Consider the following 24,036-nt stretch of genomic DNA (forward strand, 5'->3'; position numbering starts at 1 on the left):
AACCGTCTAGTAATGTGGGCCCCATGGATTAGCTGGAATGGGGATAGAGTGTACTTACAATCTCATATAGGGGTAGTTTTGTACTTTCGTTTTCTGCAACATATTCAAGAATCGAAATCTTTGATAGGCTAAAAACCCAAAACCCTCGTTTCATTTCCCTCGTCTTCCCGAAGCAGCGAGACGAGTATAGCAGATAATAACGCAAAAACTTTCTGAAAGAGGGACAAAGATGGATCACATTGCAGCAGCCGAGGAACGTATTGTATCGGATAGGATGAGGAGGAAACTGGAGGAAGTGAATACGGTAGCTCAAAAACAACTCGCTGGAATTCAAGATCACGTCAATTTCACCCTTCAGGTTTCCTTTCTCTCAACTTTTCTCGTCTCTATCACCACATGCATATTTATTTGGTATTTCGTCCTTTTTTCTCGTTACAGTTGTACTGCTACAGTTTTTTTTATATTACTACCATTAGGTGTTTTCGTGGTCTTCTCTTATAGCCTCGCTGGTTTTACACAGAGAAGTTTATTTTTTTAGCTTTCTTTATCTTTTTATGTGCCTATAGTTTTTCTATTTTTAGTTTTTAAAGTTGTACTTCCTTTGGTATTTCCGAAGCGATATGCCTTCAGAATTCTTCATCTTCAATGCTGATTTTCTGTCTTTCTCTGGAATTTAAAGGACTATTTAGAGAACCTCGCTGAATTTTTTTTGTTTACTTTTCCTATGATTGTTTTCTTTTTCCGTTGGATTTGATCAGTTAGTTACTGTTTCTTTGGCTAAAAGTTTGAATATTCTCGTGATTGACAATTGCAGCAAGCATACTTCAAATGCGCCTATGAATGCTTTGACAGGAAAAGAGGGCAAGAAGGGATCAATAACTGTGTGGAGCACTGCAGTGTACCAGTTCTCCGTGCAAATAATATGGTTGAGGAGGAGATGGCAAGGTTTCAAGTAAGATTGGATCTTCAGTTTATTATTCAATATATGGGTTTTAAGTCTTATTTTCTTTCTTTTTCAGATTAAAGTGCTCACATATTAATTGGTAAATTCCATTTCTCCAATTAACATTGAAGTTTTGCCACATAAATGTACTGCTGTCAACTTTGTAGATTGTTTCTAGATTGTATGTTGAAAATATTGAGGTGAATATGTAGTATAAGCTAGGGAAGACCAAATAGAATAACATGTATTAGAGAACACTTTAAGACTAGTGCAAATAGGGGAGAATGAGACAGTTGTTTTAAGTTGGTCTGTGTTTGATCAAAAGAGGCCTAATGGAGCATCAGTGAGCAGTGTCTTGTTGTTATAGATTAAGTGGTTGACCAGAAATAGATGATGGCTGTAAAATGACATGGATGAAAGTGATCAAGAAAGACTTGAAGGAGGTTGCTTGATGATGGAGCTAAATAGAGCATACTGGAGGAGGGGGATGTGTGTAGTCTCACCCAAAATAATTTGGATGAGGAGGCTATGATGATGATGCGGTTATGATGACAACAACGATTTTTTAGAATATATATAGGTGTCATATTTATTTTTTCAATTGGTACTTCTATGTTGGTTTTTATGAAGACCTCAAACAAGATACATGTTTATTAGTCTCTACTGGATCTCTATTCTATTTTGGTAAAAAAAAATGCTACCACTATGGCTTTTGTTTGAGTTGAAAACTTGTGGTTCAAAAATCCAAATAGGTGTTATGTGTTCTGAGGTTTGGATCCGAATAGTCTCGGTGATGAATGTAGAAAGTTCTCCCTGAAAGGAACTTGTGTCCATTGATTAAAAGGGGTGATAATATGAGTTCCATCATTTGAGTCTCTGTACAGGTTTATCATCAACAAGAAGCTTTTTTTCTCACAAGAAAATCCCAAGAAATTGAATTATTTTCATCTTAGCCCTTGGTCATTGATGGTTTATATTTTGGCTATACTCTTAAAGCATGTTGCAAGCACAGTTATTTAACTCAGGCGGTATAGCTCCAGCATTTGATGGCAGGTTTTATCTCTGCTAATGTGGTTATATCGATTTTCTATTTTGTGTGTGATTTTGGCTGGTAGAATAAAATGCAACTTAGATATTTGAATTGTTTTTGTTGCCTAACTTGTCTGATTATCTTCGTTTTAGGAAAGATTTATCTGATATTTTTTTATTCATACAGAAAAAATAAAAAAAATGTTCTTCATTTCTTATTTTCTTTTCTAACTAACTATTTGATGTTTATATTCTTTTTTTACCTGGAAATGTGTGCATAGAGTGGTCTTTTTGTGGCTAGTTGTAGACCTGAGTCATCTGTGGTATAGTGTACAGTTGTTACTGGTCCATGAATGTGAACATTTTTATCCATGCTTTATTCTATGTTGTTCTGAAAACGGTTCATGTGAGTCATGTATCTAGGCCATCTTAGATTCATTTACTCTCTCCACATTCAAACTGCATGTAGCATGTAACAAGCTCCAACTCATTTGTTTGGTTCTGATTGAGTCGTTCCTTTATTAAAGTTTTTTGGTTTACAGATTGTGTAATACTCCAGACTCTAACATCCATGATGAACTTGTACTGGCTGTGATGTTATATATGATATCATTTTAGTTTATTTAATTTTTTTTGGTACAGGAAAGAATGAACAGGTCACTTATGGTTTGCCAAGATAAGTACGAAGGAGCAAAGATCCGGCAGGTCCAGAGTGGAGCAGTAAGTGATATGGAGTCATGTGTAGATCAAGCTATTAAAGATAGCGTCCAGATGCTGCCTCATATCGTTGATCGGTTGAACATCTCCCTCTCTATAAGCGCGCAGAAAGACATCTAGATGTATCCTTTAATCTTGTTTCACCAAGAGGTGATAGGGCAGCTGAGGATTCCAATGCCTTTTTTGCCCCCTCGCAAGTGATTATGGCTGTCAGTTTTAATAATTTTCACATTTTGATTAACGGTAAATTGGACAGGAATTTTAGGCTTATTGCCTTCCCCACTTGAGTCACCATAGGAAAAAGTGCAATTCATTGTGTAGAATTTAGAAAGATTGTTGTCTCAAGCTTGTACTAGCCCTTATTATTTTACTAATGGGTGATGTTCGGTTCCTCCTACATGTCATTTACATAGGTACTATTTGTTGAGACTTTCGAATATTTTAAGCTCTGATGGAGTTGTAAGTTAAGCAGGATTAGAAGACTAGAAGTAGAGACGTTTGAATTTGTGAAATAGGTTTTTAAACAGTTTTCTAGGTTGAGTAATGGTAGAGTTAGGATTTCTGTTTCAAGAAAGTATAGTGGCTTAAAAATAGAAGCTTGAATTCCAATTTTGAGTTAATTTGTGTAAGGCAATATGGTCTATAAAATTGGTTTTGCATGGTTTCAGTTTAAATAGATTGAATAGAAGCTATTCAGTCCGTCTCTGAAGTTTTATTTGCAAAATCCAAACTTATAATGTGTACTTCTCTTCTCTCTTTGACGTTCGTGCAAATATTTTAGCAATTGATCATGCTTATTTTGGTATCAGTGTGGAGGTTCGTCGTGGGATGGGAAATTGTTTTTCGCAAAGTTTGCATGAGGCAGAAGAAAACATCGAGTTGATTCGACATCAGGTGCCCGAAGGTTGAGTCGACTCGACCTGCCAGCAGAAAGAGAATGGCTCGAGGTCAAGATATGAGTCCTCTCAAGTTACCTCTCTCTAGGTTTGAGTTATTAATTTTACCCAGTGGGTCGGGAACGTGGGGGAGAAAAATACCCTTTGGGTTTTGGGTCGGGGACGGATTTACCCAAACCTGATCCTAACCCGACCCACAAATAAAATAGAGATATAAAATAAGGTTAAGATACGTCGGATTCATAGGGATGAGGTTACGAGGTTAGGAGCGTGGTGATAGGGTTGGACTCGGGTTTAATGATTTGGGTTTTTCTGGGTTCAAGTTTCAGGGTCAGTATCGGGTTCAGGTTCTCTCCTTGTCAATTCGTCTTAAAACTGGTAGAACTTCACCGGTTTCTTCCCATAATGTCCAGAAACCTTCTGAAATGTATTTCCTGACTGCACCAGTTTTTTTTTCACGCAAATTTGATGATGGCAACCAACAGAGGAAATTTCTAGCCTCAGCTTCCCAAATTTGATGTAAAGGGAAAACTTTTGGGGTCCTATAAGAGCGTGAGGTAATCAAAGCTGGCTTTACGATATGGAGGATTCAACATCTCTATCTCAAGTATTGTAAGAGACCCGCAAGAAGACAGAAAGATACCCTCCTTCATCATGCTGGTGGTCAGACTCCACTGTCTTTGAAAAGGTAGCAACTGCACAAATGCAGGTGGTCGACTCAACTCACTCAGCAGCAAATCGTCACGAAGGCTCTCCAATCACTCACCGCCAGATTCTAAAATGTAATCATAGCAGTCTTCGAGTTGATGAACTGTCGGGTTCTCTACGTGTGTATGAACAGAGGTGGTCGGAGAAAACAGAACTGACAGTAGAAAGAAGAGCGCTCATCCAGGGAACTATTTTGAACAAGCATTGTTGTAGGAGTTTATCAAAAAGCTTAGTTTAAGGGAAGCTTGTAGAGTCATAAACTAAGTAGACTTGTCAGAATCTATAGAAAATAGAACTTGAGTCTCAATCTAAATTAGGAGACCTACTTCGAAGGAGGGTGATAGAAGTCATGAGTTAAAGTAAGTTTCTTCATTTTTTTGGTATAAGGCTTAGCTTAAGGGAAGCTGATGGAGTTGCAAGTTAAGCAAGATTAGAAGACTGGAAGCAAAGACTGCTTTAAGTAGTAGAAACAGGATTTAAACAGGTCCATAGGTTGAGTTATGGTAGAGTTAGGATTTCTGGTTTAGGAAAGCTAAGTGGCTTTAAAGTAGGAGTTTTGTTTCCAATTTGAGTTGAATTTGTGTAATGCCAGGCGGTTTAAGACAAATTAAATGGATAGAAGGCATAGGTGTGCATTCCTTCGTCTCAAAAGTTTTCTCTACAAATATAAACTTTTCAGAGTTTATTTTTCTCTTCTCTTTCATGTTCATGAAAATAACCTAGCAATGGATCCTAAAATTGAATGGACAGAAGGCATACGTGTGCATTCCTTCGTCTCAAAAATTTTCTCTACAAATATCAACTTTTCAGAGTTTATTTTTCTCTTCTCTTTCATGTTCATGAAAATAACCTAGCAATGGATCCTAAAATTGAATGGACAGAAGGCATATGCATTCCTTCGTCTCAAAAGTTTTCTCTACAAATATCAACTTTTCAGAGTTTATTTTTCTCTTCTCTTTCATGTTCATGAAAATAACCTAGCAATGGATCCTATTTCTAACAAGCTCTAATCAATTACCAACGTAAGATATCGTAAGGACTGAGGAGTGTCTGTACCTCTTATGTTAAGGATAACTACAACATGTTTGAAGACTGCACGATTCAGATAGCTTTCTAACCTTGCAGCATGACGAACAGCAACCAGATTCTGTAGTGCATGAGATAATTATAAGGGCTATACTCGATGCTTTACTTAAAATATTTTGTACATGGAACTAGTGGCTTTATGTATCACCTACAACTTTCATACCAGAAACAGATATTATTACCTGACTCATCCTTCACATTAGAGAAGAGTAAATAGATTATGGAAAAACGAACAATACTTTTCACTTCAAAGGTGCTTCAGGCACTTCCTTGTTTTTTGTTTCTTCAAACTTGTTAATGGCTACCTGCAGCTCATCCGTACTACCGACAGCTTTCATCGTATAGAAATAGACACCAAAAACAAAGGTGGTTAACCCTCCAGCGACAATCAAGTTTTTGGTCTTGGGTGCAAGGGTAGAAAATGCCATGAATGATGACATCCTGTGAGCAAATAAATATTAAATTTTTATTTCCAAACCTGCTTTAAAATGGATGCATTCAATCATTAAATGAAATTAGAGCAATACTAGTTGGGTATTGTACTCAATCAAGATCACACAAAACCACAATAGCGAAGCAATCAACAAGATAGTTATCAAAATAAAGCAAAATACCATCACCACCATAAGGGACAAGCAATTTACGTAATTCAACAGTAATGTTTGTTTCCATGGGAAGAGAAAAAAAAACAAATTTCCACTTTTTTGAAGAAAATAATACAAGCACCTACAGGAGGTGTTAGAAAATATGTCTAGGGGTATTTGGTCATTTCACTACTTCGGTGGAGTTATTTCTAAATGTAATCTAGTTTTATGCATTGAGTTATGTCTATGGTTTAATTTTCATGTATATAAGTTTGGGAGACATAAGGAGAAGAAGCATTATTGTGTAATAGAGGTATTTTTGTAATTTCATCAAACCCCATTAATTAAATAGAGTTGGGGTTGTGCACAATTCCCAACAAGCTCTCTTTTGGAGTTTCGCTCAACTTATCTCGTCTCTCTTTCTCTCACTTCTCTCTTCTTCCAACACCTAAAACCTTAATTTTTACATTGTATCAATGCAGTAGATCACATATGGGAGCACCTTCATACAAATTTCTATCAGATTTGAAGAGGACGATCTCTTAAGAGGATTCACCAAGTTCTTCGGTTACTGGTTGGTAAAATTCAAATTTTCTCTTGTTTTCTCTACTATAACCTTAGGGTTACTGGTTTCTGTTGATCATTGAGTGGTCTCCTATGATTTAATTTCCCTATGTGGGTTTCTATTGAAGATTCTTGGGATGTGCATCAACCATCTCTGGTATTATGCCTATGCCATCCCATATTAGGCTGACATCAGCCCTAATTAAGGGTAAATTATACTATTCTTTTGGAATTTGAAGCTTTGTGTAAATATTTGAAGTATTGAAGTGCGCACTTACCCTAACCCTAATTTCATGAGGTGGGGCCCATACTGGTGATATGTTTGGAAATTTTCTAGATGTGTTACTTCATTATTCTATAATTTTATATATAAAATATGGCTGATTTAGGAGAAGTACACACTCCATCCAAAGAGAATACAAGATATGATGGAAAGGACACTATTGTGATTACATCTAAGAAAATGACAAGGTCCAATTATCTTAATTGGGCTAAACCTGTCAAGATGTATCTGAAGGCAAGAAAGAAAACAAAATTTATTAGAGATGATCCTCCAATCCCTACAGATGATGATTGGGAGGCAGAGGACAACTAGGTTATGACTGGATTGTCAATAGCATTTATTCCACATTGAGAAATCAAGTGATGAATTGTGAGACAACAAAGGCTATGTAGGTACCCTTAAAGTCTTTGTATGCTTAGGTAAGTAACCTTTCTCGAGTTTATGAGCTATAGGGCAAGAGATCAATGTATATCATCTATTTACTACGGACGAAAGGGAATTGAGGAAACAACAAAATCAGTTGCTGGTGGTTAAATATTTTGATGGGTTAGGTGGTGAATTTTAAGTGTTAGAGCCCAGGTATTAGCTTCAGATGAGATCCCTACTCTATCTACTACTTTTGATCGAACTATGAGGGTTGAGAAGACAGTAGTACCCAAAGTAAAGATGGCAAGATAATGGAAGCTACATCTCTTAATGCTTCAGACACTACATCAAGCTCCACAGACTCATCTAGAAGTTGTGCAGGTATAGGTAGAGGTAGAGAGGGCTCTGGTCGAGGAAGAGGCCTTGGTGATGATAAGTCAAAAAGGAAATGTGTTCATTGTGGATGAAGCAATCATTATTTTGATAGATGCTGGATTAAGTTTGGAAAACCAGCATGGGCTAACTCCACTATTGATGATAGTGGGAGTGTCTAACACTACTACCTCTGTTACATTGGGAGCCTCGGATGAGATGCAATAGTTGAAACAAAAATAGCAGCAGATTGCATAGCGCATGACTAGATATTTGTTGTCTCCTCTTCTACATCTATAGCTCATGCTTCCATCCATGTTCCTACTCCTATTGGTGCCAGCTTAGGCATGTCAGCTTTTCATGTTTGGTCGTCACCATCATGGGTTCTTGATTAAGGGGACACCAGGCAAATGTCAGGGATGTCGTCACTGTTTTCTAATTTAAAGGAGTCCTTATACATAAAACATGTCAATCTAACTGATGGTCTACTTCTTCTGTTCAAGGAGCACTACTTGTTCCTAAGTTTCCTTGAAATTTGTTATCTTTCAATCAACTAGCCAAATCTATGAATTGTTTTTTCACTTTTTAACCTACTCATTGTGTGTCTTGGGATCTCAAGACAAGGAGGACGATTGGTTCCATTCGTGAGATAGATGGACTATATTATCTAGAGAGCTACCTACCAGATAATATTTAGGCATTGCACTCAACATATTCTCCTCCATAGAGGCACTTGCTATTAGGTCATCTGGTGGAAGCAAAATTGATTCAAGTCTTCCCTGAATTTTCTTTCAGCCTTTCATTTTGGTGCAATTCATATCAACTAGGTAAGCATCATAGAAATTCCTTTCCAGTCTCACATCACAAGTCTAGACATCTTTTACAGATTGTACACTCTAACATATAGACTCATGGTCTTGTGACTAGTCAGTTTGGTCATAGGTACTTTATTTCTTTTATTGATGATTTTAGTAGGTGCACTTAGGTTTACCTTCTTAAGGAAAAATCTGAGGTATTCAAACCTTTTTATAATGAAATAGAGAATTAATTTGTTGTCATTTTGTGTTTTATGTACTGAAAATGACCTTGAGTTCATGAATCACAAATTCTATATTTTTTGTCAAAGCCAAGGGATAGCTCATCAAACATCTTGTGTGTTCATTCCTCAACAAAATGGAGTGGTAGTGTAAAAATCGTCATTTACTGGAAGTTGCTAAGACAATGATGATTCTCATGAATATGCCCAAATCCTACTGAGGTGATATTGTACTTACTGCCTATTTTCTGATTAATTGGATGCCTTCATCTGATCTTGAAAGTAAGATTCCTATTCAGGTCTTTTTACCATCGGCTCCACTTTTTCTTGCTTCTCGTGTGTTTGGTTGTGTATGTTTTGGACATAAATTGGGACCTTCCAGAGATAAACTGTCACCTCGAGCTGTTAAATGTAAATTTCTAGGTATTCTCGAACACAAAAAGGATATAAAATGTTATCGTCTATCCACCAGAAAAAAATTTGTATCTGCAGATGTTACAATTTCGAGAATGTTCCCTTCTTTGAGTTTTCTTCTCCATCCTCAGCTCCTACTGTACTTTTAGATCCTGGATCAGTTATTCCTATCTCAGTTCCTACTGTACTTTTAGATGCATATATTGGTTTGTTAGGGGCAAAGCTACGTGACACCAATGGAAGTAGGACATGATCTCCATTATAATCAAAGTGCATAATTAAATGATAAGACACTATATCGGAGACTAGTGGGTATGCATAGGCTTGATATCTCATTTACAGTAAGTATAGTGAGTCAGGTAATGGAGCATCCACGCAAAATTCACTTAGATGCTATGGAGAAAATTTTGAGGTGTCTTAAAGAGGTAGGAGGAAATGGTTTAGACCCATAGCCATATGAAAATTGAAAATTTCTTTAATGCGAATTACATAGGTTCCAAACTAGATAGGCTCTGACGGCTGTAAAATAAGGGCAATGAGAGAGATGTTGAATAAAGATATCCTAGATCTCTCTTTTATTCCATGTCGCATTAAGCAGTGAGGCCCACTACTTAATGAGTGAGGACAGAATGCAAGACATCCTGCCTCCACGTCTTTTAAAAGATGCAACATAAATAACAAATATAATCCTTGAAAAAATCCAAATTTTAGGTGTACGTCATAATTCCAAGTACGATCAACTAGATGGACTATTTTTTAGATCATGATCAAATTCCAAATATGGCAAATGGGATCTATTTGTACGGTCAAATCAGTCAATAAAAGTTCTAAGTAAAAAGTATTTTGAAACAATTAAAGAGGGAAGGGACTCCTCTCCTCCTTGTCAATAAAGAGAAAAAAAGGGACAAGGTGGTGGCCCTAGGGGTGGCAATTTTACCCAATTACCCATCCATCTAGAAAAGATATAAAATAAAAAAATTTACCAATGTAAGGATTTACCTGCTTACTGTTTATTAATAAGAACAGATATAGGTAAAGGTTATTTTGAATCCGATACCCCAAATAATTAGAGGTATTCACAGACATTTTCAATCTCTCCCTGGTCTTTATTTTTATTTTTTTGAGAGGGGTGTGGCGCGATTCGAACTCGCGACCTGACGCACCTAATGTAAACAGAATCCACTAGACCAAACGGCCTTAGGTCTCTCCCTAGTCTTTCTGTATGTAGAAAATGATTTAATTGAAGAATGTTCGTTAAAAATAACTTAACAATATAGATAATTAGTATTTTACATGTTTTAGAACATTTAGGTAATTTTGTAAGGCTTTTATAATATTTTAAATTATTCGATTACATAAACAGAGTAATAGAACACCCTTTACGCACTTCAAATAAAGTGGGTAACAGAATAAATTTTGGTAAGTGGGATGGCTAACAAAAACCCTTACCAATCGCAATTTTCACCCTGTTACATCCCTAGATGGACATCCCCTCCCTCACTCCTCTCTATTGTGACAAAAGAGGAGATAGGGAGAGAAAGAACTCAATTCCATGATGGATGTGTGTGTGTTGGAGGGGGGTTGCCACCCTCCTTGCCATGACAATTGAGTAAATTGGGATTGGGATTTTGTTGGCGGGGTAACGTGGATCTAGAAGGTCATCACATTAAAAAAAAAGCTCTCTTGGTGCTGGGTTCTGAAGCAAATAAGCTAATATTGTCTCCTTCAATGGAACAGATTACCGTCTTTAATAAACAGGATTTTCATGACAGAGTCAACAAAATCAATAAATAGAAATTAACAGGGAGATAGACAGTGAAGCGTCAGATTTTGATGTTAAAATAAGTTAAGAGGCAAGCTACAAGAGTGGGCTTCTCCGGAGTTGGTTATTGATGGAAAGGTATGCTTGTAAACTAATCCAGTTGAAGTACTACTTTGAAGTCTTGACATTGACTCAAGGTTTCTCAAACTTCTTTAAGAGTATCAACAGCGTCAACATGGACCCCAGACTATCAGCCTACAAATAAAAACAGTCAATTCTTGCTCCTAAAAGAGTTGAAACCTATAGCTCCTGGAAGGAGTTGGAATCTACTCTCTGCAGCCTACAAAGCAACAGAAGCAGCCAGAAATGAAGATGAGCAGAACACTGTCACCAAATATGTCCAAGGAACAATTATCTTGTTTTTCTCCTTCACCCAAGATACTTCTTATACACATGAGAGCTGAACCAAGATCTCACATACAGCCATATCAACATGGCAGGAATAAAAATTTTAATATCATAGTTTTTTAGACAAGACAAGAGTTTGAAGTAGATATGGTAGTAGACCAGTGAATTGTGAATGAAGTCTTTGGCTCAATGGTCTCTGGGAATGTTTCTAGTGTGAAGTCTAGGGTACAAGACTCACTGGGTTTTGGGTGTAGTGTGTGTTAACAACATTGAAAGTTGACTAGTGAATCATTTGAGTAGTTGGAACTCCATCACAAATGTAGTGTATTGATAGCTTACAAGAAAATTCAGGCACCTTGTTCTGTAAAATGATTCAAAACAAGATAAGTGAAACCACACATCTTGCATCAAAAAAAAAATTTCTCTTGCTCTATATTTGATAACAACAAAGGCATGTCATTTAGAATGTGATCCCAGCCTGTGCAAGAAAATCAAGGTAAAGTATTTGAAAACCTTTTACTTGAAAAAAGCTATGCTCCTCTAATCTCAAAACTGCATCTATCACCCATCTAAACAAGATAGCCACAATTCTTGTCCTCATGTGCATGTAACCAGCATTTTTGAACCCAAACAATTCCTCAGTCCATCAAAAAATGATAGCTGCAATTTCTTATCCTCATGTAGATGTAACCAGCAATTTTTTAACCCAAACTCTTCCTCAAATGACTCAATTATTCCCTTCTCCACAAGTTCAGTCCTCAAAATAGTAATTATCCAACTCGTTTTTCACTAATTGTCCTCTTTTTCCAATGACAATCTCCTATACAATCTAGGAAGCTGGATCACATCATGCAAGCCTCGCAGAGAGAGAAAAAGCAATTTATAAATGAAGTCTTCTGCACACATTAGGCTTGAATTACCTTATTATCATCACAATCGGAAACTTATCCCGACAATGTTGGGATCCGCATTGAGTTTTGATCAGCTACGAGACTTTATAAGGGCCAACCTGGACTATGATTTACTCCATAAGATCCTATCCTTGTTTTACGTACAAAGAGATTTTAAAGAAAAATATTATGCTAAGTTTCTTTTATTCATTGTACATGCAGTTTACTTCGTTGCGGATCAAAGACCAAGGAGATGCAAAGTGGAACGAATAATTGATGTACAATAAGTAAACATAGCTTACTTAGATCGGATATCTAAAAATTTTAATCCTAAGAGTACCCAACAGAGCATCACTTTCAATAACACTTCTAAAAAAAATGCACAATATCCCAAGCGAAAGAGAACAAAAAAATACTCGAGTCTCTGGGAGAGATGGTCCGACGGGGATACACAAAACCGCAGGCAATTGGAGAAGAGAAGCGACCGACAGTAACTGGAGCGTTACAGAGGAAGGGGAAGGAGGACACGCACCTGGATGATGGCGTAGATACTCGTCGGCCAGTGGTTCCGATCAAGCGAGGAGATGACGGCTTCCGTAGCCGGAGACAGAACGATGGGGTGATTAGATTTTAATTTTTAGGTCTGCAGCACGGAAACGTTACCTCTAGATTACCTGCTATTGTGTCGACAGGACAGACAAGTTAGTGCACTTTGTACAAGGGGGGAGGGGGTGAAAATGTGTATTTAGTATTTCTCTGAGCTTATCAACCGATTCCAATCATTTGAGTGGCCTCCATGTGAGGACAACATTGTCATTTTGTAGGCAAATTTTAAACCGAACCCATCTAGGGTTAGGGTTAGGGTTAGGGTTAGGCTTGTGGCTATAAATTCTCTCCACCGCCGCCGTTACACGAAGCCGTTCTTAAAGCTTGAGAGAAATGCATGGACGAGGGGTTTCTGGTTTTTCGGCTTCTGAGTTAAGTGTGTATTCGGTTTTCAAAACTCAGCCGCTTGTCAAGTTCTTCAATGTTTTTTTCTATTTATTGATATCCATGTTTTACATGGATTTGAACGGGAAAAGCCAACTAGCAGAGCAAATGCGTCGATTTCAATGGCGCCTATTTGCATTGAAGGTTGGCGATAACAAAGGCGATTCTCCGTGCCTCTCAAATTCTCTCCAGTTTTGAAGACGGCCTCGAACAAATCGCAACATTCTTTGCACTTTGCCAAAAAAATTTCTTCTTTCGTGTTTTTACTTTTTACGTTGTCGACAGTTGAATCCAATCCCATTTTGCCCTGCGGCTTCGGTGGCCGCTGTGAAAGCGTCGAGGAAGGTGTCTCTCGGGTAGGGGTGGTACCCAGCCGAGCCAGTTCGTGAGGGGCTCGAGCTCGGCTTGGTTCAATTTGAGATCCATTTGAGATCCGAGATATACTCGAGCCAGTTCTACCGAAGCCCACAAGCGAGTTCGTTAACTTAACGAATAAGCCAGTTCGTTAACTTAACGAATGGTTTGGAATTCGGGAGAATCGTGACTTGTGAGAAGTGTTGTGGGACTGCTATGTGTTTTTTGTCCTCTTCCATTCCATCTCCTTTAGCATAGGTAGTATGATTTTCTTGTGGAAATTGTAGATTAGATATCAGAAATACTGTTCGGCAGGCTGCGATTCATAAAAAATGGGGGGTTTTGGTCTTTATATCCATCACTCCCTTTCTTCAATTCTTCACTCTCAATCTTGTCTTAGTCAACTTTGATTTTTTTGTTTGTGATTTTTTTATCTGTGATTTCTTTATCTTTTATCTCTTCATATTTTTTTATCTGTGATTTCTTTATCTTTTATCTCTTCATTTCTTTATCCTAAGTTCTTCTTCGTTGATGAAAGTGACGGTTCGAAGGTAAAAGGTAAGATGTTTTATTTAATCTTCTATTTTATTTTTCGTCGTTGACTTAACCTTGATTTTTTTTCATTTTTATCTTTTATATTCCATTACTTATCTTTGATTAAGTGTTTTGTATTAATATTTTAACTCATCAGCCCTCTCTCTCTCTCTCTTTCTCTCTCTCCCTCCCCTTAGATTTGGCACTGTGTGTGTTTTATTCAACCTTTTCTCAACAAATTAAAAGGTTTGGAGAGTTTTTTTCTCGAATCGTATTATTTGAAGCTGAGATCCGATATATCACAACTTCGGTAAGAAACACTCCCTTTTCTTTGAATTTTTTTTTTATTCTTTTACTTTGAACTCTACGTTCTTTGAAATTTTCTATAGTCAGAGATTACTCATTCGAAGAAGTGTGTGTGTGTGTGTGAGATAGACAGAAAGATACAATACCCCAAACTTACTCACTTTAAACATAGTTATTAAAAAATAAATTATCTAGAAATAATAGAATAATTACTATTTGATAATTTTGTTTTGTTATTTCTTATTAATGTCATTAAAATGTTTCCCTTATATTTTGTTAATCTTCTTATGCATTGTTCTCCTTATTGTCAATAAGTATCTTAAAATATGTGTAAATTTTTTGTTGTTTAGATTGTTTTTTTTCTTTATGTTGTTAATTTGTAATTTTGTTTTTTTTTGTAGAAATAAGAATATCAACACCTCTTGTTTAATTGATATCAATAATTAACACTAATTCTAGTGTGGCCATAGATAGTGACTTAACTTTACCAAAGTCATTACCCTTTATAACAATTAATGTAATAGAAATGGGTCCAAATGAAAGTACCATAAGTGACAATAAAAGTGATTTTATCCATATTTCAAAAAAACAAAAAAATATCCCATAAGTGGTTGGAATTCAAAAAAAATCAACTTAATGGTACAAAAAAACTCAATGTGTTTATTGTAAAGTCAATTTGAGTGACAACAAAAAAATAAAAAATTATATACTTTCAATTAGTAGGAGTAGGGTCAAATGTTGATTAATGTCCATCTGGATTTTTTTTATGGATTTTGAAGGTAAATATAATTAAGCTAAAATGACAGTACTCTTTGTTCATTGGATTCTTATGCATTAACATTTATTCATGATAGTAGAAGATGAGAGATTTAATTTTGTAATAAATTTGAGAAAATATCCCGTAAGACCATTAGAATGTACGGAGGTGTGCGAGGTAGAGAAAAAAAATTGAAAATTTTATTAAAAGAGATTAATAAGATCAGTTTTATTACGGATATTTAGAAGTCCTAAAATCAAAAGATTGAATAAATGGTTATTACTAGGCATTTTATTGACAGTAATTAGAAGTTACAAAAATGAGTCTGGAGTTTTCTGCATGTTTCTTCTTCATCATGGCGTTGATATAGCAGATGTTATTTACAAATATTTGAAAGATTGGGAAATCAAAAATAAAATATTTAGTATCTCAATTGATAATATTGCATATAATGAAGTTTGTATGAGAGTTTTGAAAGAGATTCTTCAAGAAAGAATAAATTGGTTTGTAGTGGGAAGTTATTTTATGAGTATTATGATACTCATATTCTGAACTTATTAGTTCAAGATTGTTTTGTTCAGAATAAGGATATTATTGAGATTGTGTATGAGAGTATCAAATTTATTAATCTGTCTGATGTTAGATTTTGCACTTTTTTTGAAATTGTATAACAACTAGAATTCGGTGAAAAGAGGTTGGTTATTGATTGTTCAACTTGTTGGAAGTAATTTCTGACATGTTGTATTAGTTCAAAGATGTATTCTTTAGATTTAAGGTTAGATAACCAACTTATGATTGTTTGTCAAGTCTTGACGAATGTGTAAAGGTTGAAATGGTGTATGAGATTTTAGAAATTTTTAATAGAATTATTAATATAATTTTTGGGAGTGATTACCCTATTTCTAATTTGTACCTTAGTCAAGTATAAAGGGTAAAAAAAGTTCTGAATTTTCATTTTATAAATGAAAAATGCTAGAGAAATTTGACAAGTACTTGGGTGAATGCAATTTATTGATGGTTGTTGTTTCAGTTTTTGATTCAAGGGTCAAACTAAAGTTGATCGAAATGTATTTTCCAGATATATATTCTGAGGAGGAAGTTACGATGAATATAAATTTAGTTTTATTATATAAGATCTATGATGAATATGTATCTTTATATAATGTAGATATTAGAAAAAAAGAGATTATTTATTATACTATTTATGGGAGTTTCCATAAGTCGTAGGTTATATTCTTAATCAAGCTCAGGTTAGTCAAAGTTAATGTTGGGTATATGATTAAAAATCCCACATTGGTTAGAAGTGAGGAGGATCTTGGATATATAAGTATGGATATTATCTCCATTGGTATGAGGCTTTTTGAGAGTAAAACCCAAGAGCAAATCCATGAGGGTTTAGGCCCAAAGTGGACAATATCATACCAATGCGGATATAGGTAATATTTATAGTCCTTACAAGTGGTATCAGAGTTATGTCCCAGAGTTAGCCATGGTGGATGAATCTTCTGAATGTTGAACGAAGGTGGTGGGCCTCGAATTAAATTGTAAAGGGATTCATGGATGTACTCTATTGGACAGGTGGTGTATTTTGGAATCTTCATGGATGTGTCCAGGTTCCAAGATGGTGAAGAAGAGTTTATTTGGATAGAGCATGCTCTCAAAACAGGTGGTACTCTATATAAGACGTGTGCTTTCAACGCATAGGAGTGGAAAATCCGGGTTGGTAAAGAGTGGGCGGATAGATTGTTTTGGGGAGGCTTGGTAGTCTATTGTTTGAGGGAAGGATTGTTGGGTATATGACCAAAAGTCCTACATTGGTTAGAAGTGGAGAGGATCTTGGGTATAAAAGTGTGGACACTATCTCCATTGGTATGAGGTTTTTTGGGGGTAAAACCCAAAATTATTTCCATGAGGGTTTAGGTCCAAAGTGGATAATATCATACTAATGTGAAAATAGGTAGTGTTCATAGTCCTTATATTTAATCACTTATGTGAAACAAGTGGAAGTAGTCACCAAGGTCGGAATTGGAAAATTATTTTGAAGAATATGACTTCGATTTGTGGAAACACTCTTAGAACTAGTACTTGAAGCAATCTCTTCATTTCTAATATCCATATTATATAAATGGATACATATTCATCGTAGATCTCATATAAAGTGTGTTGAACTAAGTTTATATTCATCGTAGTTTCCTCTTCATAATATATCTCTGGAAAACACATTTTGATCAACCATAATTTGACCCTTGGATCCAAAATTGAAGCAACAGCCATCAATAAATTGCATTCACCCTAATACTTCTCAAATTTTTCTTTCATTTTACTAATTATTGACCTAATGAAAATAATTCCATTCATAGAATGAAAATTTAGAACTTATTTTACCCTATGTCTCACAAACTATTTCAACCTTTTCCTATTCTCTAACTTTAAATCTAGAGAATACATCTTTGAATTTTAATGTAGAACACAATATGTCAATATGTCAATATGTCATAAGTGGAGTTCCAATGAGTTGGACAATCAATAACATTTTTTCTTTTAGTTTTAATTGTTGTACAATTTTAAAAAAAATGCCTAGTCTAGCCTCAGACAGATTTATGAATTTGACACCCACGCACATTCTTAATGATATATTTAATTTGAACAAGACCATCTTGGACTAATAAGTTTAGAATATAAACATAATAATGCACATGAATAAACTTTCTACCTCGAATTAATTTTTTTTTTTTTAAAAATCTTCTTTCAAAACTCTCATACAAACATCATTATATGTAGTATTATCAATTGAGATACTAAATACTTTATTTTTTATTTCTCAATCTTTCAAACACTTGTAAGCTATATCAATGCCACAGCAAGAAGGAACATGCACAAAACTTAAGACTCGTTTTTGTAGCTTCCAATTACTTTCAATAAAATACCCAATAATCTTTTGATTTTGGGACTTCCAAAGGTCCATGGTAAGACTAATTTCTTTTAATAAAATTTTCAATTTCTTTTTTTCTGTCTCGTACACCTCCACACACAAGGGATATTTTTCTCATAATTCACATTTGTTATCTTCATTACAAAATTAAATCTCTCTTTTACTATCATGAATGGATATTCATGCATAAGAATCCAATTAGCAACGAGTACTCTGATTTTAGTTTAATCATATTTGCCTCCAAAATCCATACAAGGAAGTCCAAATGGACTTTGATCAACATTAGACCCCACTCCCACTAGTTGAAAGTGTATGGTTTTTTGTTTTCTCATGACACCTTTTTTATCTTTTTAAAGTAGGGGTAGAGTCACTTTCATCCTCATTTGAGGTATTTTCATGTGGACCCACTTCTATTACATTAATAGGTCTAGAGGGTAGTGACTTAGGTAGAGTTGAGTCACTATCTATAATCACACTAGAATTAGTGTTAATTATTGATGTCAATTAAGGAATAGGTGTTGACATTCTTATTTCTAAAAAAACATAAAAAAAAAAAAATCATCCAAACAACAAAAATCCTACACATAATCTAAGATACTTATTAGTAATAAGGAGAACAATGCCTATGAAGATTAATAATTCTAGGGGGAACACTTTAATGACAAAGCAAGATTATCATAACTATTGAAGTAGGAACTTACCTCCTTAGGGAGGTTTTTACACAAAATCCTAAAATAAAATTACCCTTGACCTTTAACATTCTTATATCTCTAAAAAAACTGTATCATGTTGTCTTTATTTTGTTATTTTTTGATGATTTATTTTTCAATGACTGGTTTTTCCTTCAAGTGAGTAAGTTTGGGGTATTTTAGTTCATTGTAGTTACTACCTATTAATAGTAAATTACGGAAAGAGATCTCATTATGCTCGCTCCACCTTTGTGATCTCTCTCTCTCTCTATTTCACGCTTACACACTTCTCCTTTCCCTCGTCTTTCTTCTCAATCTCACTTTTTCTCTTAGTCTTCTCTTATTAGAATGAGTAATAGGATTTCAAGTGGTTAATGTAGAAACTAGAAGATTGTGGGTTTGATACTGACTTTAGAAAATTTCAGAGAAGGTAGAGTTCAAAGTGTTAGAATAAAAGGAAAATTTGAACAAAAGGGAGAGTTTCTGATTGAAGTCTTGATGGATATTAGCTTCAAAGAATATGATTTGAGATAGAGTTCTCTAAACCTTTTAATTTGTTGGAAAAAGGCCGAATGAAACACGTATAGTGCCGAATCTGAGCGAGAGAGTTGGTGAGTTAAAACATTAATACAAAACACTTAAAATAGAGAGCTCAACATAATGGTAGCTAAAAACATAAAAGTCAAGAAGATGAGAGGTGAGAGTCATTACCTTTGAGAAATGAGTAAGAAGGAGTTCCTAAAATAGCATCAAGAGGAGCTGTTCGTCCGATTGAAGATAAATAATGGAATACAAAAGATAAAAATGGAAAAAAAATCAAAGGTTAGTTCTACGACAAAAAAAAAAAAACAAAAGATTAAGATTAAGATAAAACATCTTACCACTTTTTGTCTAATCGTCACTTTCGTCGGCGAGGAAGAATTTTGGATGAATAAATCGAAGATGACTGAGACAGAGAGGGATCGAAGAGGGAGAGGGAGAATGAGGGACATGAAGATTAAAACCCCCCATTTTCGATGAATCGCCACTTGATGAATAGTGTTCCTAATCCCTGATCCCCGATTCCCGCAAGAAAAACGTGTTGCCAGTGCCAGAGATGGAATTGAAGAGATGGTAAAACTTGCTCCCCCGTCTCGACTCCCCTGAATCCCGCATCTCAAACTCGATCTGAGATCTTGATATATCGAATCGAACTGAGTTGAGCTTGAGCCACTCTCGAACTAGCTCAGTTCGATGCCACCCCTAGAGGCAAGCCTCGAGTATCCAAGGAAACTTGAAAGAGAAGAAAAACTTGATGACCTAAATGATTTAGTACAAAGATGCTTGAATATTGTAAAGTTAATAACTAAAATAAACTCTTTGTAACTTTAGAGTAAAAAAATATCAGTAAGGTGTTGATTTATTATTTTGGCAACATTTAATTGTTTCTAAAAAATGTAGCATATGTAGAATCAATAAGATAGTGAGGGTTGCCCTCGTCAGAATTTTTGAACTATTGCACTCTTTTTATTGTTCCCAATTGGGTAGTATGCATTATAGCTTATGATTGTTAAAACTAAGATCTTTGTTGCAAAGATAATGCTTGCTTGCACCATTGTTTTGTTGTAAGTTCTGTCTCTACTCTAAAAATGTCTTAGGCCTCGGCTATGTGTTTCTAGTATTTTTTTTTAACTATTTTATTTTAATGTTAGGACCAATGAAAAGGGTGATTTTCGAGCTTCTATCCATTGTCGATGTAACATGTACATGTACAAGCTTGTGTATCTAAAATAAAGAGAGTTAATGCTCAACCTTCCCATATCAGCCAAGCTGCAATATCTGCTCAATATAGGATGTCAGCCCCATGCAATAATCCTAAGGTATAGCCCAGATGGAGAAATATTACGAGTTTTGGAGGACAAGCAGTGTCAATGAAGTGGAGGAAAAAAATGGGAAAATTGTAGATGGGATCCGTTTTGATGCCCTTCACTATTGTTTACTAATTGAAATTCAGTAATCATATCTATGAATAAGTTTTTGGTAGAAGTTGTTTGATCTTGTATTATTTAATAACTTAATAAACTCTAATTCTTTTTTTATGTTTTGAGATTTAGTTGATAATGCAAGAAATTACTTGCAACTTATGTTTGTTGTAAGAGCTATTTTTTCTATCTAGCTGAAGCCACAAATTTGGATGGGACTAGGGTTGTAAACTGGGTTTGAAAGTTATGGCTACCAGGTTTATAGTAGTTGTGCAATTTTTGGATTTTTGTGCATTTTAAATTATTTGATTAATGTAATGAAATCTTATGTGATGTTGTTCAAATTGATGTTGTCAATGACATCAAGATGAAGATGGTACTGGAGAAGTAGAAGAAATTTCATAATCGTTTGCATGTGTCATATACACCCAAATTTCAACAAGTTTGAAGTTTTTAGCAAACATTTGATTAACTATTTTGATATTATAAAAGTAAGCAGTTGTTTAATTATTTTTTATATATATTTAATTTAATTATTAATTATTAATTTATCCCAAATGAGTTTTGACTTGATGGGTTGGAGATTATATCTATTTGAGGAACATGTATTGACAACAAGTTCATTTAAATATGTTAAACCTACTTTTGAGTAATTGAAGTAATAATATGCTGCCAACCCACTAGGAACATGTTCTAAATATTTTAGCATCGAAAAAAACATAAGGATCATATTTAATCTTCTTTTTTTAAGAAATTCATGATTTCATCTTCATCTTCGAAATTTAAAACTATTGATTTTATTAATTATAAAAATAAGTTAATTAAACCAAGTTTGAGTTAACAATATTTTAATTCTCACTATTAAATCACTAATATAATAGAGTAAATAAAAAAATATGATTAATGAATAAAAAGTATTATATTAATAACATAAGATAGATTTGTATGGTATTAATTAATCATATATTTTGACAAAATTAAAAGTAATTAATTAATCAAATGGATACTTTAATTATATTTTATTTACCAAAGACTTAAATATGAAGTTTAATATAGTAATAAAATTTAAAAAATAATAAATAAATACATATACAACTTTGAAAATAACCTAAAAAAAATTATTCAAATAACAAGTTTGTGCCTTTAATATTAAAATCAACAAGTTACAAGTTTAGTACATATAAATGACGCATGTTCAAAAGTAATAAGAATAAAACATCATTTGTCGTTTCACATGGAAGTCGATATGGTATCTCAAAATTATGCAGCTCTTGTGGATTCTAATGCACTCTGCCTCTGAATGCTTGTTACTTGGCTACCCACATCCTCAAGATTATCGTAATCGTCATTGTCTGTATCATCCATTGCACCTAATTAGACCGCATCACCTCCTCCACCGAGCTCGCCACCCAAATCATCATTTTCATCTTCAAATATATCATCATAATCTTCTGCACGTATATAATTGTGCAATATGCAACAAACATGTACAATTTTCACCTGGACCCTTAATACCGAGCAACAAACCCTAAAAATAATCCATACACGAATCAAGAATCTAGACTATAAATCGTAGCCCTAAATCCCAAAATAATGCACAAATAACCCCCAATTACACACTGGAAATAAATTTAAATCAAATAAAACACTAATTTAATGAAAAAAATTAGGGTTTAGGCATAACTTTTGAAGTGTGGGGAAAACTGAAGCCGAAGGGTGAAATCGATACCTAATCGAAGTAGAAATTAAGCAATTGATGCCCAAATGTCCAAAATCGAAGAAAATCGAAATGGAAATGGGGAAATCGAACGAAATCAAAAGGTATTTTCGGGAGAAAGGAGACTAGCTGGAGAGAAAAGGGAGTGGGAGGCCGAAAGGGAGAAGAGAGGGAGAAGACAGAGAAAAAAGGGAGGTCGGGAGGGATAAGAGAGAGAGAAGCAAGAGAGAGCGAGTCCGAGAGAAGAGAGAGAGTCATAGAGACGAGAGAGGGGGTGTGAGAGAGAGGGCAAGACCGAGAGAAGACCGAGAGATGAGGCTGGAGACGAGAGAGAACTGAGACGGTGGCCGGAGATGAAAATCCGATCGATTTTATGGCAGCAACAATGCGCGAGGGAGACGAGAGAGGGAGTGCTGGAGAGAGGAAGAAAAAAAGAGAAATGACGACGAGCGAGGGGGGATGCGAGGAGAGAGAGGGGAAAAAGCCAGCGTCGCCCGTCCTTCAATTCAAAGAAGATCAAACAAGGCCTTCCTCCAAATGATCAAAATTAAACCGTGGAGATGAAGGACCCCTTCATCCCCTGCATCGAGATGAAGCTTCATCTGCGCTCCACTAATGACTTCAAGTGTTGAAGGGCGTTATACGGTTAAAAATCATCTCGTCCTTCAAGTTGATTAACCCCCCCTATGGGATAGGTTCAGATAGGCTTCATCAATTGAGTTTGAAAACGGCTTGATGAATATCCAAGCAAAGTCCAACCACTTTCTCTCGCAAGTGTTGTTTTCAAGTTTTTCAAATTTTCCAAACTTCTCAGACGAAACGAAGACAGTGAAAACAAAGCTCTATAGGAAGTTCAATAATATCTATCCAGTGTCTAGACGGGTCACGGCGAGTTGAATTTTTCACTAAATGATAGAGCCAGGCATTCAATGTTTTAAGATAGAAAGAAGGGAAAACAGTTTTTTAATAACTTCAAATGGATCAGCCTTCTATTCTAACCAATGAAGGAAATTTCTGGCATTATTGCAATATTCAGAAGGAGGATATCCAATCTCTAAGCTCTGAAATCTTGTTTAGGTTCCAACTTATAGTTGTGTTGATGTTAACTTTGATAACAAATTTTGTCCATCTGTTAGCTTGAGGGGTAGATGGATGGATGAATCGAAAGGGTCAAAACCATGCGAAGCAAGCCAAGACTTCTTCCAAACTTCATGAACCACCCCCATAATTATTTGCCTAGAATGAAGTGTATGAGCTTCCACAGGGTCTCCTCTTGGAGCAGAAGCTCTGCCATCATTCGCTGCTCCTCTCTCAGCTTCTATAAGAATTATAATTCACATAAGAGAATTCAAGCATCAGGCACGCAATTATTTGTGATTATATCCAATGTTGTTCATCTTGCAACTAGTTAACATCTCATTGAGGCAAACTATTGATATGGTTTTAAAAAACGACAAGTAAAAAACAGAAAGATGAATTTGAAGCCAGCCATGAGAACAACACCCTTCTGCATCTACACATTAAAGGAGAAGAAATTTTTAAAAAATGGAAAAAGAATAAGAGAGAAGAGCATAATGCATTCCAATAAGGCTACATCAGAGAGATATGGATGGAGCCAAGAAAGGAGAAAAAGGAAGCCAACCTAGAGAGAGGGTTTTGGAAGTTTTAGAAGACGAAAATTCGGTTAATCAATCCAGTGTTTGAACCATAACAATCAATATGCCTTAGGAATACAGAA

The 24,036-nt window shown here is 35.2% G+C and overlaps 2 protein-coding genes, 1 long non-coding RNA gene and 1 other non-coding gene across 4 annotated transcripts; 3 read left to right on the forward strand and 1 right to left on the reverse strand.

Annotated features, from left to right (window-relative positions):
* Positions 1–149: 149 nt before the first annotated feature.
* Positions 150–3,266, forward strand: LOC137963614 (uncharacterized). Its single transcript, XM_068810753.1, has 3 exons — positions 150–358; positions 815–952; positions 2,615–3,266. Exons 1-3 carry the CDS (start codon positions 230–232, stop codon positions 2,807–2,809), a joined length of 462 nt encoding a protein of 153 aa, XP_068666854.1. The 5' UTR covers positions 150–229; the 3' UTR covers positions 2,810–3,266.
* A 2,184-nt stretch (positions 3,267–5,450) lies between these two features.
* LOC137963865 (uncharacterized) lies at positions 5,451–12,800 on the reverse strand. The gene is made up of 2 exons (XM_068811082.1): positions 12,591–12,800; positions 5,451–5,820 (listed from the first exon to the last, which is right to left on the reverse strand). The coding sequence occupies exon 2, from the start codon at positions 5,817–5,819 to the stop codon at positions 5,622–5,624; it is 198 nt and encodes a 65-aa protein (XP_068667183.1). The 5' UTR covers position 5,820; positions 12,591–12,800; the 3' UTR covers positions 5,451–5,621.
* Positions 12,801–12,996: 196 nt separating this feature from the next.
* On the forward strand, positions 12,997–20,794 carry LOC137963946 (uncharacterized). Its single transcript, XR_011115263.1, has 3 exons — positions 12,997–13,960; positions 14,134–14,246; positions 20,312–20,794. It is a non-coding gene; the product is annotated as an uncharacterized lncRNA (long non-coding RNA).
* On the forward strand, positions 13,151–13,273 carry LOC137964385 (small nucleolar RNA snoR86). Its single transcript, XR_011115582.1, has one exon. It is a non-coding gene; the product is annotated as a small nucleolar RNA snoR86 (small nucleolar RNA).
* Positions 20,795–24,036: the final 3,242 nt, after the last annotated feature.

The sequence above is a fragment of the Aristolochia californica genome, unplaced genomic scaffold (assembly GCF_029961685.1).
Source record: "Aristolochia californica isolate CCGP_79_NKW_82.1479 unplaced genomic scaffold, dmAriCali1.0.hap1 SCAF_4, whole genome shotgun sequence".
Lineage (NCBI taxonomy): Eukaryota > Viridiplantae > Streptophyta > Magnoliopsida > Piperales > Aristolochiaceae > Aristolochia > Aristolochia californica.

Excerpts from the sequence above, each read along its gene's own strand:
- LOC137963614 (XM_068810753.1), top strand. The coding sequence starts at position 230 with ATGGATCACATTGCAGCAGCCGAGGAACGTATTGTATCGGATAGGATG. Across the intron at positions 359-814 it reads ACGTCAATTTCACCCTTCAG|CAAGCATACTTCAAATGCGC; the intron begins GTTTCCTTTCTC and ends TGACAATTGCAG. Across the intron at positions 953-2,614 it reads AGGAGATGGCAAGGTTTCAA|GAAAGAATGAACAGGTCACT; the intron begins GTAAGATTGGAT and ends TTTTTGGTACAG.
- LOC137963865 (XM_068811082.1), bottom strand. The coding sequence starts at position 5,819 with ATGTCATCATTCATGGCATTTTCTACCCTTGCACCCAAGACCAAAAAC.